This window comes from Xiphophorus maculatus, chromosome 3 (assembly GCF_002775205.1).
Source record: "Xiphophorus maculatus strain JP 163 A chromosome 3, X_maculatus-5.0-male, whole genome shotgun sequence".
Taxonomy (NCBI): Eukaryota; Metazoa; Chordata; class Actinopteri; order Cyprinodontiformes; family Poeciliidae; genus Xiphophorus; species Xiphophorus maculatus.
The window spans coordinates 3525349-3542218 of record NC_036445.1 but is presented as its reverse complement, the minus strand read 5'-3'; the positions used below and the strand labels follow the sequence as shown (position 1 = coordinate 3542218).

General features: G+C 33.7%; 2 protein-coding genes across 4 annotated transcripts; one reads left to right on the top strand and one right to left on the bottom strand.

The window, feature by feature from the left end:
• Nucleotides 1–1744: 1744 nt before the first annotated feature.
• Nucleotides 1745–7395, bottom strand: LOC111608144. The gene is made up of 8 exons (XM_023331226.1): nt 7283–7395; nt 5970–6000; nt 5452–5864; nt 5300–5350; nt 4006–4257; nt 2869–2922; nt 2469–2507; nt 1745–2384 (listed from the first exon to the last, which is right to left on the bottom strand). Exons 1-8 carry the CDS (start codon nt 7314–7316, stop codon nt 2362–2364), a joined length of 897 nt encoding a protein of 298 aa, XP_023186994.1. The 5' UTR covers nt 7317–7395; the 3' UTR covers nt 1745–2361.
• Nucleotides 7396–8269: 874 nt separating this feature from the next.
• LOC102233350 (meprin A subunit beta-like) lies at nt 8270–16198 on the top strand. Of its 3 annotated transcripts, XM_023331203.1 has the most exons (14): nt 8270–8436; nt 8542–8560; nt 8667–8693; nt 8810–8835; nt 8929–9013; nt 9312–9429; nt 11193–11371; nt 11566–11784; nt 12267–12428; nt 13332–13559; nt 13695–14153; nt 14258–14431; nt 15218–15320; nt 15596–16198. In XM_023331203.1, the coding sequence occupies exons 1-14, from the start codon at nt 8368–8370 to the stop codon at nt 15672–15674; spliced, it is 1947 nt and encodes a 648-aa protein (XP_023186971.1). In that variant the 5' UTR covers nt 8270–8367; the 3' UTR covers nt 15675–16198. The 3 variants fall into 3 exon arrangements, with proteins under 3 accessions (XP_023186971.1, XP_023186969.1, XP_023186970.1); XM_023331202.1 differs by having other exon boundaries at nt 8366–8436; nt 8542–8693; XM_023331201.1 differs by having other exon boundaries at nt 8270–8693.
• Nucleotides 16199–16870: the final 672 nt, after the last annotated feature.

Genomic DNA, 16870 nt, shown 5'->3' with positions numbered 1-16870 from the left:
TCCCTAACTGGCAGGGATTTATAATTGTTAATCTGAACTTTCGCTTTCTACAAAATAAATTATTGTGATTTTGTCTTTTCAGATCTTCTACTGCACTTTTTCTGCCCTCCATTTCAGAAAGCCTGATGCAACTTATAGAGTTTCTGTAATGGCTGCTTCTGCTGTCATAACGTTTTATTACATGTGGTGGACATGTTCAGTAGAACAGGTTTATATCTCAGAGGATAAAGTTTCTTGTGTGTTTTATTACCTGAAAAGAACATGGAAAATCAAAAAGATATATGTTTAGTTTCTTTAATGTGATTACTGGATTTTATCAAAAGCAGATACAAAGTGTTGACCACTGGCATCACTGTTTCAGGTGTCACCTTAGAATGTTTACTTAACATTTAGATGGATCTGTTTCATAAATTCAATAAATACGAATGTAGCAAACATTTCCTGTCTTTTGATTGTGTAGATATCAAGACTAACATTTAAAACATGTGTAAATAATTCTAAACACACATTCTATTTGATACACCATTATCCTATATTTATTTAGCAAATAATTTTGAAAGACTCTAGCATTTGACATTAACACATCATTATTATGATTAAATATTGATAGTCAAAAATTGTGGAATACCTGAACAGTCTTGGAATGCCAGCCGAGAATGAAAACTGTTAAAAGTTTTGAATGAAAACTGTTAAAAGCTTTGAATGAAAACTGTTAAAAGCTTTGAATGAAAACTGTTAAAAGCGTTGATACTAAATGTGTTAATCTCATTCAGACCAGAACAAAAGGGATGTTGCATTCATAATGTTATTTAAGGCTGGGGGTTTTGGTTAACCACCTAAGCTTCCCAGGAATTGTTTTTGAGGCTTACGATGAGTGAAAGAAAAATAAAATTCAGCAAAAATACAAGGTTTCTCAGTGACTTGTTCAAGCTAAACTAATTAGAAACTGAAAAAATAACTTACATTTTGCCAGTGGCTTGGTGATCGCACGAATCATGATCAGTTGTTGTTGCCAAAGCTATCTGGTACGTTTTTGACTAATACAGGAAGTTATGTTTAACATTTAGCCTCACCACGTGGAGGCTTTTTATTTTTGGGTAAGAGAAGGTGATGAGAGGAAGAATGCATTGATGTGTTTAGTCCAGTAGAAAATGATTACATCTCAAGAATAAATAGGTTTTGCAAGTTAACTCAATTAACTTATTACAACCTTGTAGGTTTAATAGTTGTTCCTCAGAGCAAAAAATGGAGAGAGAGAGAGAGAGAGAGAAGGAGAAAGAGAGAATGAGGAAGAGAGAGCAAGAGAAACTCAATTTCACATCAACTCTTAAAATTATTTACACAACACTCTTGTAACTCATAAAAGTTTTGGCCTCATTGTAAATGCAAACTTGCAGTTCTTTGAGCGTCTTCTTATCGGTCTAATCACTTTCTATCAAAGTATTTCTGAGCTACTGTTAATATTGCTGTAATGTAAAATATGCTTTGGGGAAAATTAACTGGGGAAAAAAAAGCATTGTCAGAGTTCAGAGACTGGTTTAATAGATTTTTTGTGACACTTTAATACACTTTATGCTTCACTGATGCTTCAAACAACCAGATTTTTGAACAGTGATATCTGCCCACACAGTATCTTGTTCTCATTAGTGATCATTCTGCTTAATCAATGACTCAACAAAATGGGCACTATAAATATAATTTTGACCTACTAAAACCACAATAGCTTTAAATAACCAAAACCGTATCATGTTGGAAGTATTTTTATTGTTTATTAATTGCAAACAGTAATATGTCATTAAGACTAGCATGCATTTAAAAATTAATTAGCCTTAAGGATTTTGTATTGACTTGGCAATTGATTGATCAGCAAGTCGCAGTAGTAATAAGTGTGGTTAACTACAAAGAAAAAGACTTAAAGCAAATACACAAGTGGAAAATAGCAAGCAACAAAAACAGAATCAAGGGAGTAATAGTGACTATGGGAGCAGTTTCTACCTGGATTTTCTTTAGTGCTTTCATCACATTTCCTATAATGTTAACAAATATAAAAAGGTGTTACTGTAAATAGTTAGAGATTAAAAATATCATAAGTAACTTACTTTATTTTTGGGATTATTTGATTTTTGAGTTTATTATACATATACAACTAAAAAAACAAAACGTATAAACAAAAAATATCAGAAAATTAACAGAAATGTTAAGAAGAATTATTTAAAAATCCAACTCTATGGAAAATTTAACCAACCATCTTCATTCTTCCAGACCTGAAAATAAAAGTTGCATTTAAGCACAAATTGTGATGAAATAATAGCAGGTTCAGTCTTCACAACCAGGCACACTCATGATGTAGATCACCGTGATTCAGAGCAGCATCACAACAGCAACTGTAAAATGACAACACAAGTTGAGTCAAACAAAAAACAAAAGGCTTGTTAATTTATCCCACCAACAAGATCCATAATACATACCAACACTACCCATGAGTCCAGTAAGTAAATGAGTGCGACCTACAAATGAAGCAAAAATAGTAAATAGTATTAGAATGAAAACTAGATGTTAAATAGATTTTCAAAGGCATTTTGAATTGTTTTTTGCTTGACTACCTTCTCAACAGATCAAGACAGCCCTGCTATCTGTCTCAGGGCTCAGTGGTAGAGAAAGACCCATATGTACTGATATCAGTTCTCTGTCCAGCTATATGTGGTTTGACTCCAAACCTACAGCCAACTAGAATTGTCACCCTTTATTTTCTGCCACATTGCAATAAAAGAAAGAGCACCAGAAAACTGTGCTTTTATGACAATTATCACAGTTAATTTCAATGACCTGCAAAGGCCAATAGTGTTGTGATCCAAACCATATACATACTCGCTTCGTTAGCTGGTCCAGTAGGTGCCAGGTAAGACGTCTGCTGCTCTTCACCTGAAGGCAAAAAATAAAACATAAAATTGAGATGAATGGGCAAAAGAGTTGACAAGAGAGGAAAGGAGATTTTTTTTAAAATCTTCTCCTGACAGAAGAAATATGAACATTTGATATAAGTCCCAAGGTATAACTTTTGTTTTGACTTTAGAATTTATAAGTACTGGTATATCACATATATTTTTCAGTTTACTTTAAAATGGCAAAACGGTGATGAAATTTCAAAGCTTTCTGGATCGACACGAGTCCCCAAGGTTTGAACATTCTAAACACATCTGCATTTCAATATTATTTGAATAAATGTCTAAAACATGAGTTAAAAACTATACAGAAAAAAGTGAAATAAGTGAAAAAAGTGTAGACCTAAAACCAGTTAACAATCTCAAGTAAGATTTATACAAAGACACTCCTCATCTAAGCTGATTGACCTTGTACGAAAGAGGATTAGGGCCACCAAAAAAATGAAAAAAATAATTCTGACTTTAAAGTCAGAATTCTGAGATTAAAGTCAGAATTTTGAGATTAACTAGACTGAGACTTTAATCTCAGAATTCTTTTTTTTTTTTTTCGGTGGCCCTAATCCTCTTCCGTAACCTTGAGCTATGTTGCAAAGAAGATTAGATAAAAATTTCAGACTCCTTATATTACCGTACTTATGCAATAATAGCATTGATTTATTTTAAGCCTAATTTTTTAGACATTTGTTTTATTTATTATTACGAAGGGGATTGAATTAATATAATTTAACTGAATTTAATTGAAGTCAGAGTTAATTCAACTGGCAAAGTACCTTAGAAATTATACAGGATGAGAAAGCAAAACAATTGAAATATGAGATTCTACCAAATATTGCATCCAAGTGGCCCTTTGTGATTGTAATACTACGTGTACTGATATTGTGATAATGAATTCAGTTTGATGTACTGGGCAGCTCTAGTCCGTCGCTTAAGTTTGTGATGAAAATATGTCAACATATAAAATGTTCAAGGAGTTTAAAATATTCTGGAAGGAACTGCAGCTGAGTTCTTTTTCATGCACTTGTGTAGTACTTCATAATACATAAGTGCTTTATGAAATACTTACACCCTTTAATGATGTTTGTGATTCTTGAGCCATTGCAATCCTCAGCCTCAAATGTTGTGATGTTGTTGGGACAGTAGATGTTCACGTCTGACAGAGACCGGCACACAAAACAGTTCTGTGTGATGGGAGGGGCTCCAGAACACGTTGGGATTTCTGCTTCAGTGGGTCTGTCATAGACCAGACGATCATTTTTCACATATATTGTTATCAGGTTTGGACATCTGGCCTTATCCATGCAGGTGAAGCAAATGCCTGTGGGTCCAACGTGAGAAAATAAACAGTGACTTAACAGATAAAAAAAAATAACACACCCTTTTACTCAAACTCTTGGTTTTATGTTAGCAACATCATGTTAAAAAGATGTTAAAATAAGACAAATCTTATGATGATTATCATGGCCTGTACTAGTTCTAAGAGTAACAAGTTTAAAACAAAATCTTGTAATTTTTCTACTTTCTTCAGATCTGGTAAAACACATTTAAATACACAAATACATAAACATTTCTTTGGAGTACATATGTGTTTTTTTATACAAAAACGAGAATATAAGCTATGCAAAAAAATGTTTTGCTACTGGAAATGTCTCATAGTTTGTGGTGTTATGTTATTTTGCTATTTAGTTTGGAGAGTAAAGCTGCAAAGTCTTGTTAGGAATGAGAGATCAGTTAATCTATGACAGCCACAAATGATAGAAAGGACTATTCTTAAAACACTACTTGTATTATAAAATGCAGATTTCAATCAACAATTATCAAAACAGATTAAAATATGAAAGGCTTGATATTACATCAGTTTGCATGCAGTATACCGACTACCTTTATTAGATGCTTCATTATTGTTGGCTACAAATAAACTTCTTGATGCTTTTATAATAGTGAAGTAGAGGAAATTATTGTTGTATTTTTCACCGTTGGGCACTGACATTCCCGCTCTAGTTGGAATACATGCCTATCCACACAGATGGCTTCTTCCTGTCTTCATAAGATAATACTTTAGTTTTTCTAAAGGTAAGAGTGAATGATAGAATCTTTGAATTTTTCTGTCAAATCCTGAAGGTTTGAATTAAGTCATAATTAGTTTTAGCTTTCCAACTTTAGTTAATGATTGGCTCATTAACCTTAACATATTTTATTGAAAGTAGTGAACCTGCATTATTCAATGACGATCAATTTTACACTTAAAATAGACGAATATATCAGTGCTCTAATAATTATTGCTTTGTAAGTGAAATGTTTCTGGTGGTTTGAAGAGGAGTTAAATGAAGCACTATATTGAAAAGTTTTTAAGAACATACCAGCTGATGCGTCACAGACAACTAACTGCATTGTCATCATGGAACAACACACTGTAAAAACAGACAAGAAATACAATGTGTGTTTATTTCTCATGCATATTATTTCTTTAACTTTGAGCATAGGAAATATAAAAAGATTTATAACTTCATACCACCAATCAAGGTTTTCCACTTTAAATTTGTGCTGTGGCGGTTAGTATTTCTTCTTCCTGGAACCCTCGGATGACTCTTTTGAATGTTTTTGCGAGCTTTCTGTCTCGGGCGGCATGGAGGAAACACTTCTTTCAGTCCTCTGTCCATCTTTCCTTGAAATGGTTGCTCTTCCAGGTCAGGGCTTGACTGCTTCCTGTTTCTCGCTTCACCCAACTCTTTCCCGGTAGACACAAGGTACTTAGGCTCAAACACCACTGGCATTTCCTTCTTTGTCAGCTCAGAGATCTCTGCTTCAATAAACATGGGTCTCACAGAACTCTTTTTATTTGCATTTGTCAGCCCACATCCAGGAATGTTGTCTTGGTAATTGTCACTGAAGACGTGCTTTATGTCAGCTGAGAAACCTGCATCACTGTAACAGACAAACAAATGTGTTTACAGAAAATATTAGCTTAAATTTAAAAATGTTGGCATTTATCAAAATGAAAGTAAAAGGGAAGACAATGGATAAACATACCCACTTTCCTGGGTGTGTATGTCTTTCCCACCTTTAAGATTAAAACATAATATGGTTAGGGTTAGATCACAAAGCAACAACATTCAAACGCATCAACTTAATATTCGGAAAGTGTATAATATAAAAAGTGTAGAAGAAAATCTTGTAAAAATATGACACTAAGAGAAAACATTAACAATATCTGTTCATTTGCACCATATGTTGAGTACAAATTAGTAACTGATGGTCAGTGGATGTAAGGTGCTGCTTAAATAGTGACTCTTATCTCCAAATTAAAGCAGATGGCTTAAATTTACTGAACTGGTTCTGCTAAAGGTTTCTTCCTGCTCAAAAGAAAATGTCCCGTTGCCACATGTTTGCTCTTGACTGCTACAAAGTTAATGACTCTGCATTTATCTGTGCCTCCTGACAAAGATTAAGCTATTTTAACTGAATATGTTGTAATTGTATTGTAAATAGGATACATTTGGACTGTTATTAAAAATGCAACTCTCTGTGGTTTGTGTGATTTGAATATATATTTCAGACACTTGCCTTCAGATGACATTTGAGATGTTAATTTGCCGTTCACAGTAATTGCTCACACAAAGGAAGTGAAACCTTTGAGAAAATTTAAGAATGCACTCTAATACTGTAGAATGAAAAACATATGTAGTATTATCTAAAAGATATTTATTTTTCATTACTTTGATCCATATAAAACCAATTCAAACCTTCTCTCTTATTCTAGGATTTTGAATCACGTTTTGGCAACGTAGTAGCCTACAGCAATCGCTTTATATGTAACGGTAGAAAAATACAATTTATGGGTATTCTATAGAGCAGTAAAATTTTAATATTTTAATATGAATTTTAAATTTTAATATGTATAGACCACATAGTTTTTGAAACTAGGCCGGGGCGGATAAATGACGCAGTAAAAAGCATTTCTTAGAAGGTTTTGAATCGTACGAAACTAGGAAAATACTTTACAAAAACGCACATCTTCTATGTGAACTTAAAACAGAGGGATTTTGACGTAATAATGTGTGAAATAAAAGTCAACCGCCGCCTATGCAGCCTGCGGTGTTCAGGCCTATGCAGCCTGGACACTGCAGAGCAGAAGAAGTTTCTAACTTACTGTCCCTTTTTAGTATAATACTGTGAGACTAACCTAAGAAGAATAATTATGTATAACACATAAATTAATGTGTGTTTCATAATCGGATACATCAAAAAACATCTAGTACCTGTTCAAGTCTGGAATGAATGAAATGCCTCCATCAAAAAGTACAAATATCAATATCATCAAAAATAAATATTAACAAACTTACTTTCTGGTTGTGGTTCCTCATATGTGAGAGCCATTTTAGCAGCAAATACGTTGATTATGACTGCAACAAAAACAGAAGGAAGGGAATCAATGTGAACGACGGAGTAATTACGAAAGCAGAGATCGGTCTGCTTCCGCTTGTCTTTTACAGTCAAAATTGCTGTTGTAATAATTTATCATATATTGCCCAAGGGCTCCATCTGCTGGAGAACTGAAGCGTTGACTTTCTTCTCACATTATCGTAAAACAGTATTAGTTGCGACACTTTTATAAATCGTCACCTCCCTAATAGTTTTTTTTGTTTGTTTGTTTGTTTTTTTTCCAAAATCACTTTTCGGAGAAAATGACTGAGGCCAGTTTGAGGAAGGTGACGAAATGCAAAAATATTCATTCTCAATTTAATTTAAGTCTTAATTCTTTGCCTCCAAAGTGAAATCATTTGCAGCTTCTAAAGTTTTAGTATTCAACTCAGCTTGTATTATGTCAATTCACAACATATGCCATCTCAAGGTATTTCACAAAAAGAAAAAAAAACAGTGCAGTGACACACCTACTGGTGTATTTTCTGATTTGCGTTAGTAGATGCAGTATGCCATGATCTTTAACTTACAGCAAACCAGTATCTCCAATGCTAAATTCTGCATATATTAAGATTGCCATTTTATAAGGAATCACCATAAAACAATAAGTTCTTAACTAATCTGGGTACAAACTTCAAAATCTAAATAGAAAATAAATTTGCAGTTTTTTGGGAGTTTTTTTTTTCCTCAAAATTGTATTTTTATTTATTAAAATTAGTTCTGTTGGCTGAACAAAATGTAAATGAAAGTATGTGGTGATTTTTTTTTTTTTTTTTGTCTATACAAATATGATCCATAAAACATTATCCAGGAAATCCTTTGGGCTTCTCTATCAATCATTAAGTTTGTATGTCGGAAATTAAGCTGTTTTATATAAGGCAGCTGAAGCTATTAAAGGTCCACACAAATAAGAGAGAGGCACAGTAACCCAGCTGACTGGACTGTCTGGCTTTGAGGAATACCTTGATTAAAACGTTTCAATATTTAGGTTCTATACAGACATATCATGAGGATAAAAAGCTACATCCTTCTTATGGTAATCTTGGCTGTTTCATCAGCACACTCCATCCCAGAGGTAAGTATCTTGTTTATTGTGGTGCTGTCCTATAGAATGTAGCATCTATTTTTTATATTTTTTTGTTTTTATTTATTTATTATTATTTTTTATGTTTGAATTCAGGTGGATGTAGAAATAGTGTGTAAGTTCTCCCATGCATTTTTTTTTCATGTTAAATAACAAAACTCAATTATTTCAAGTGATGTCTTCAATTATTGGCAACTCAAAACAGAAAATCTTTTTTTTAGATGTTGGCAAAAATAACATCACAGAAGGTAAACTGTTTTTGTTCTGGTAAATTAACTCTGGTGAGATTTTCAAGTCACCCTATTACTAACAATACATTTTAAATCATCTTTGTATAGTAATTAACTTCTATGGTTTCTCTCAGATTTAACACTTGATGATATCCGGGAGGTAAGCTCAGTATTTTTGCAGGCAGTCCAGTGAGGTGTAATTGAATGCATTCTGGGGTTTTAAATGTTTTTGTCTTATGCACTGATAACTCAGCCTTCAAATGCTCAAAAGAGTAGCATTCTTCCTGGGGACAAACTGTGGACTTCTCCAGTCCCCTATGTTTTGGACAAAGGCCTTGGTAAATATATTGTTTCACTCCTACCAGAATATTTGTGACTATTAGTGTATTCAAATTCTTAGGATTGTCTTATTGTAGGTGTAGAATTGTATAGGCAATTAAGGGATCATGAAATAATTTTAGACTTTACTGATCAGTATCAATAAAACGTTGTTGCCTCACAGTTATTGCAAAGGGAAAACAAACTAATTGCAGAATATTCAAATTAATGGCTTTAGAAAGTTATTCTTAGAATCATTACATAATGTATTATCTGAAATAAAATGATCTTTTCCTTTATTTTCATGTAAAATGGAAGACTTGAAAGCTAGAGGAGTCATCCTGAGAGCGTTCGACCAGTTCAGGGTGAAGTCATGCATTGACTTCAAACCCAGAGATTCAGAGGTGTATTACCTTAACATTCAAAAATTAGATGGGTATGTATACCATTTCCTTTTTGCTTCCTACCTTTTTTTAGTTTCAAATAAATACATTCCCAATGCAACCTATCCTAAATTGAAAAATGAAACTTCAACCAGGAAACTAAATTATTTATAACCGCATGACTCAAGCTTAATTTCAGTAAATTGTATTTGTGCTACTTCCTGACAACATGTCACTAGTAATTTGAAAATTGTACTTAGCTATTTATCCTACTTCCCGTTCCAATAACATTTATGCTTAATAAAAATAAATATATAAAATCTACCCAAATGGATTGGTAAATGGCCTGTTGTTATAGCACTTTATCAAGTTCAGATGACGCTACACTACATTTAGTCATTCATTCATTCATGCACACATTCACAAGTTGATGGTCGTAAGTCATTGTAGCCACAACTGTACTGGGGTAAGAGGTGAAGCTGCTATACATCTGTGCTACCGGGCCCTCTGACCACCACCAGCAGACAAGGTGGGTGGTGTCTTGAACAAGGACACAACTCAGTTAGACAAAGTGAGGGTTTTAACCAGTTAAACTTCTCCCACCGTCACCACCTTTGTCCCAGGAAACGTACCATTTATTAGGGATAGATAACAGAAAGTGTATTATAAAGTAGCAGAAATGACAGTTATCAATGTCAATGTAGACATGAATTTGTCACTATATATAATCTGAAATCTAACATACAAAAATGTTGCTCTAAGAATATAATTGATCAGTTTTAATTTATGAACCTTCAGTAAGCTCAGACTGAAAGCTGCACTGGTAAACATTATACCATGCTGGTTCAAATCAGTTACGTTGAAACCAGTATGATATGTTTCAAAAGATAAACAGCATTTTATTATGCTTCTTTTGAAATGTAATGATGCCAACTACACTATCAGTTTTGGGAGGTTGCAAACGTCATTAGCTAGAGTTTATCTTTATTATTACATGATGATTAATTTTTATTACAGTCCTTCCTTCCTGGTATATCATAAATGTATAGCATCATATATTATAAAACCATATCTCTGCCGTTAAAGATGAGCAGAGTTTAATTTGGACTTTAAAATTCTGGTTTTATATCAGGGATTTTTTTCATTTGTCATAAAGGGCCCCTGCATTGTATTAGATTTGTGCTAACTTGGCAGTGGGAAGGTCAATCTTCTATGGTTGAACTTCAGCCATAGATAATCATTTTATCTATAGATAATCATTTTATCTATGGTTGAAGATAAGATGAAGTAGAAAGACAAACTCAAAAATAAAGTAAACAACACTGTTGTGTTGCAGAGTTTGTCCATATATGTATTAATTGTACAATGCAACAAAGACCATCTCACATACTCTTTTACTTTGTGAAAAGTTTTATGTGAAGATATGATCTGTACTGAATATATTTTGACAAATAGGTAATTTGAAGGGAGGAAATTTTGTAAAACTGTATTTGACAGGGTGTGCATGAGACTGACGTGACACTGTCATAAACATGACATAAAACCTGTCATGAACATGAAGGAGTCTTTATGAATGTCTATGACTGTTGCCATGAAGTGTCATTTATTAAATAATGACACTTTAAATGCAGAGTTACTCTAAAAGTTGCCTTAAAAGTCCATTAAAAGTGCCAACTTTGCAGTAAAGCATCATTATTTGCAAAATAATGCAAACTTGGCATTAGACTTTCAAGACAACTTCTAGAGTAACTTCATATTAAAAGTGTTACCAGAAATTTTAATGCAACAATCATTGATAATCACTTTTCCTTTGTAGGTGTTGGTCATATGTTGGTAGAATATTTTCCAATGGACAGGACCTTTCCATTGGACAGAACTGTGATTTTGTTGCAATTGTTGAACATGAGATCCTTCATGCTCTTGGCTTCTACCATGAACAATCAAGATATGACAGAGACAATCATGTGCAGATTGAATACAGCAACATCATAGCAGGTTTGGCATTTTTATTTATTTTTAACTGCTTTGATATGTTCAGTAATTAAATGCATATTTTTTTTTCTACAAATTGTTGAATATGTCTAATGTATACTCATTAACAAGCTAGTTAAAATTTAAAGCATTTATCTTTATTTTCTTTTCTAAAAACAATTTTGTACTAATGATGAGTTTTTCTCATTGTCATGCAGGTAAGGAGCATAGTTTTAGAAAGGTTGGCAATCAAGACAGTACCACCCATGGAAGACCATATGACTACCTGTCAGTGATGCACTACCACAAAAATGCATTCAGCAATGGCAATGGCCCTACAATTATTACCATAAATCAAACATTTCAAGATATGATTGGTCAAAGAGTGGAAATGAGTTCCAGTGATGTTCAAGAGCTGAATCTTCTCTACAGATGCAGTAAGTGCTTAAAGATTGTTGGTCATTTGTAGGGATAACATTTTAAAATTATTGAAATCAAACTGGCTCATTGTCTACAGATCTCAATTTAACTGGTTTAATTGTACTTTTCAAAGTTCAAACCCAATTTGGTTACTTAGAAGATATATTTTTATTTTTTGCATAGTTTAGCTTGCAATAGACATTTGTGGAAGAATTTGTTTTTTTAACGTCAACAAGCAATTTTTGTTTTAGACAAATTAAAGTGATTTCATTGAAGATGAAAGTCTAAAGTAGAATTGAACAACTGAAGTTGATTTATCATCTCTCTATTCTTTTAATTTCTAAAGTTTAAATAGTTTGTATGTCATAAAAGCTGTTGATATTTTATCTGAATAATAATACAGTAATGTTTACAGGACAATATTGACCAAACTGTCCTCGTTTATTAATCAATTCTGTTGCCAATTAAAAATCTCTTATTCATATTTCTACTTTCTCAGATTCAGCTGTGACCTTCAAGTTTTACTGTGGCTTTTCTAATAAGGATTTATGCCAAATGAATCATTACTTAAACAGTGGGAATGGCTGGGAATTGGTTACAAAAGCTAATGGGGGTCCAAGCTCCGACCACACCAGTCTAGCAAATGGAAATGGAGATCAAGGTAAGCTTTCAAATCTAAATGGTAAATGACAAGTGGCATGTACTAGCATAGGTCTTTTTCAAGTCTAGAGGACCCAAAAAAGCTTCAGTCATTCACCCAGTCATGTCCACATTCACACGCTGATGGTGGGAAGCTACTGAATTGTAGCTCCAGTGGTCTGACACTCTGACAGAGGCAAGGCTGTCAGTCATTGCTGCCACCAGGCTCCTTGATCCCCACCAGCAGGTGAGGTTCTTTCCCAAGAACACAACAATAGAGACAGGCAGAGTGAGGATCAAACTGGCAACCCACCGATTGCACCACAAACATAAATACCATATTCTTGTTACAAATTGCTGAATACAATTAAGCATATGTGATATAATGTATTTTTCATTGTTTTTCTCATTTCCCTAAACAAAGATTTAAATAATTATTTCAGAATAACCATCATTATTATTAAAAAATATCTATATTTTAAACCTGAAAGTTTAAATTATTTTGTAAATAATCCAACAGATTTATGTTCTTTTCTGACACATGTAAGTCCTACATATTATTTCTAATTAACTCTAAGAAAATAAATGAAAACTATTCATACACATGATACATCTTCGTGGAAATGATGACACAGGAGAATTTACCCCACAAACTGATTATACTAATAATTTCATTTATTTTTTTGGTCAAGCAGAATTGTGACGGACACTTTTATGTCTCAATCGTGTCAACAAATCTTTGACTCTGAACAATTAAAGGTGTTTTATTTTGGTTCCCTTTGTTCCACTGCAAAGCTGTAATTTCCTCAAGCTGTAAGATGAACATATTATTCACCCCAGAAGAATTGAAATGTCTTCAGTCACAATACAGTATACGTCAACTTCAGTTGGATGAGATTTAGTATCTTCTTTTGTATCATTTTAGGTGAAGAATTAGGATTTTTCATGCATGTCAGCACAGCATCAGGTCAGGAGGGACAGTCGGCTCGGCTCGAGACCAAGATCATGCATCCTAGTAGGAGATGTAACATCCAGTGTCTGCAGTTTTACTATTATCATTCTGGAAATAAAGCTGATGAACTGAACATCTGGATTAGAGAGTTTGATAAACAGGACTCCAAAGGAACTCTTCGCCTCATGGAAAAAATCAGTGGTAGCGTATGAACACTAACAAAAACTAACTTCAAAAATTTTCAGTGTTTACATTTGTTATGACAACATGCATTTTCACCTGTTCATGCAGTTCTGCTTAAATAATTCAACAAACTTTCAAAATGTCCCCCTGTAGTTCCACCAACATGTCACTGGAAGCTCCATCATGTTTCTCTCAATGCCACCAAAGATTTCCAGGTGGTGTTTGAGGTTCGGAAAGGGGCGGGAAACTCTACAGGCGGCTTCTCAATTGATGACATCAACCTCTCTGAGACTGAGTGTCCACACGTGGCCCTTCAGATTGATGAAATTGAGAAAATAATAAGCACAAGTTCCTCAAGAACCACAATATACAGCCCACGACGGTACTCCAAAGAAGGCTATGCTTATCGAGTTGCAGCAGTTGTACAGAATTACAGGATATATGTTGGAATGTTTGTGCAGCTCTTGTCTGGTAAATATGATAGCCAGCTGAAGTGGCCTTGCTTGCAACGAGAAATGACTTTCACATTGCTGGATCAAACCCCCAACATGCAACTGCAAATGTCAAAACAACAGAGCTTTGTTTCTCTCCAGACTCACACGAGCTCTAGCGGTATGTTTATGAAAAAATAGGAAAATCATGGCAAAATAACATATTCCAAGTAAAATCGCACAATCCATATCCCATGTTCATCATACATTTCTTCATATATACAGGTACTATTGTCTGGGATAATCCTCGTGAGACTGGAACTGGTCTTTTTTATGAGAATGACGAGTTAGTCTATGGTGGAGTTCTTTATGGATACCCGGATTTTGCAACTTTGGAGGATCTGCAATCCAGAGAGGTCATAAAGGGAGGAAGTGCTATTTTCATGTTTAACTTTGAAGGCAAGTTAAGTTTTTCTTTGTTAAAAATAAATGTGAAAGAACACTGAATTTCATAGCACTGTGGTGTCATTGCTATGATTGTACATCTCTTGAAGCTTCAGGTATCTTGACTTCACTAGGTTATGCTTCAGGGTTCCTGCTTTCAGTAAAAACAAAAAGGTTCCAGTTTGAAAAAAACAACTGATCATTAAAGGATCAAAGGGACACAATGGACTTGTTGAAAAAAAATTGCTTTAATTTTAAGTAGAGGTCTGAATAAAATGAATACTGGCCATGACATTGTGATCACATTTTATCTTCATTAGGATTGTTGTCTACTGTGGAATACACTTCTGTTTCTTGTTACCATGTCAAAAAAACAGAAAAGCTATTTGTATAAAAAAAAGGGGGGGGAAGTCTGAATAAAACACTCAATTTTCCAATAAATTGGTGGGGATGGGAGGGAAGTAGCATATGATGTACACTTTTACACTTGAAGTCAAATTCATTCTTAAACCATTACAGTATTTTTATTATTATAAGAATACCAACTTATAATGCTTATAGTATTGTATTATTTATTTTGGAAACCCAGTCATAACACTTGGTATACAAGGCATATTGAGAGCTTTATTACGGCATTATTGATTGATAAATACCAGTTACTATAAAAAAAGATAACATCAACAATGACATCAAGATACCAGTGCATTGAAACTGGTGATTTGTTGAAAAGGTTCTGTAAAGGTGAAAATTTTCAACTAACTGAAACTGCATTTTCTTTCTGTAATGACTGTCCTTCCTTAGATCTCACTCCACTAAATACTGCATCAGTTCTTCCATGTCCTCAATTAAGACCAGTGGACATTACAAATCCTCCCCTGAACCTGGATGAAGGCCAATGCTCACAGTGAGTGACGGTTGCAAATTAGTGATAAACTATTTGCAACAAAACATCACAGTAATACATTGCATAGCATATTAACTTATATTTAAGTAACCCTGTTTAGTAAACTGCTTTGTGTCAATGGGAAGTTCCCGTTTTCACCTCAATAATTTATAATCGTATTGTTGGCATTATTGCATAATTTTCCTGTAAATGGTGTGGTACATAGATATGTCTTTTTTCCAAGACTATTGAAAAGTACTTAAAATCTACAATATATAATTTATTTACTTTTCTAGCACACATGGATTCTCTGCTGCTGTGGCGCCCTACCCATTCCTCATCTTCATTCTGGCTGCGATGCTTCTGGTGCCGTGATGCACACATTCACGTTTCCTATTTTACATCGACACCATCAGTAAAATCCCTCTGTTTTTTCCAAGTACTTTATGTTGTTTTTTTAAAATGAGTAAAAGAGGCAAGCATCATGAACAATTATTTTTGAGTAGATGTGGGTCACAATTTAAAACAGTTTTGTTTGTTTTCAAAGTGTAATCCTGAAATTCATTTGTCAGCAATATCAACATTTTGTGATGGATTTTTCTTTGAAGCATTTAGATTTTATTTTGGAACATTGTTTAGACAATACTTATTTGAAGCTAGAGTTTCTTTTGGTGCATTGATTTTGTTATTACAGGCTAATTATGATGAATTTACAATATTTAGATGTCATAATTGCATTAAATTGTCCGTCTGTAGCATATTTTACAATCGTTCTTGGTGCTACATTTGAATAAAAAAAAGGTTCAACTAAATGTGTGGTATTTGTTGACACATTTATTACAAATTCACAAAATCGTAAACATCTATATCCAATACGTGTATATTTATTTTAATGTCAAGGTTCTGTTAGTTCTGTTTCTGGAAACATTTAGAGAAGTAATTAAAGGTTAAAATCATTCAAAAGAGGATATGTAATTCAGTAAACAGACATCCTAGGGAAGTTAGAATACATGACAAATAATTATAGAAAAATGTAACAATAAAGTGGAATTATTTTTTTTACATTTGATAAATACTTCTTTATTTGGGCATTTGCTTTGAGTGTAAAAAATGTCTTTGTCCTCAGTACCAACCAGTTTTATATATGTGCGTATATTTGTTGCTTATCTCCCATTTTCCTAGGCAAACCTTGCTATAACTAGGTTTACAACATTTAGGCCATAAAGTCTTTATGCTACAACTTTAGAGAAGGCATTACTCCTTTACATTGAAATTAGGGGATTGGCAAACAAACTCATTGTCACATTCAAGAAACCAGTTTTCAAAGATTTGAGCTTTGTGAAATAGTGCATTTTCTGTCATGAAGTGAGTGTGTTGATGATGAAGATTTAGGCTGCGAGACCCAGGATAAGGTGGAGAAATAGTTTAATGCAGTTTAAAGTTGTACACAATGCCAGGAACCACAGGTGAACGAGACACAAATACAAACTCAAGGAGGCAAACAATGACAAGGATCCAGTGAGGAGCAGGAGACACAGGTGAGGTTAAATACACTGAGGCTTAATCAGGGG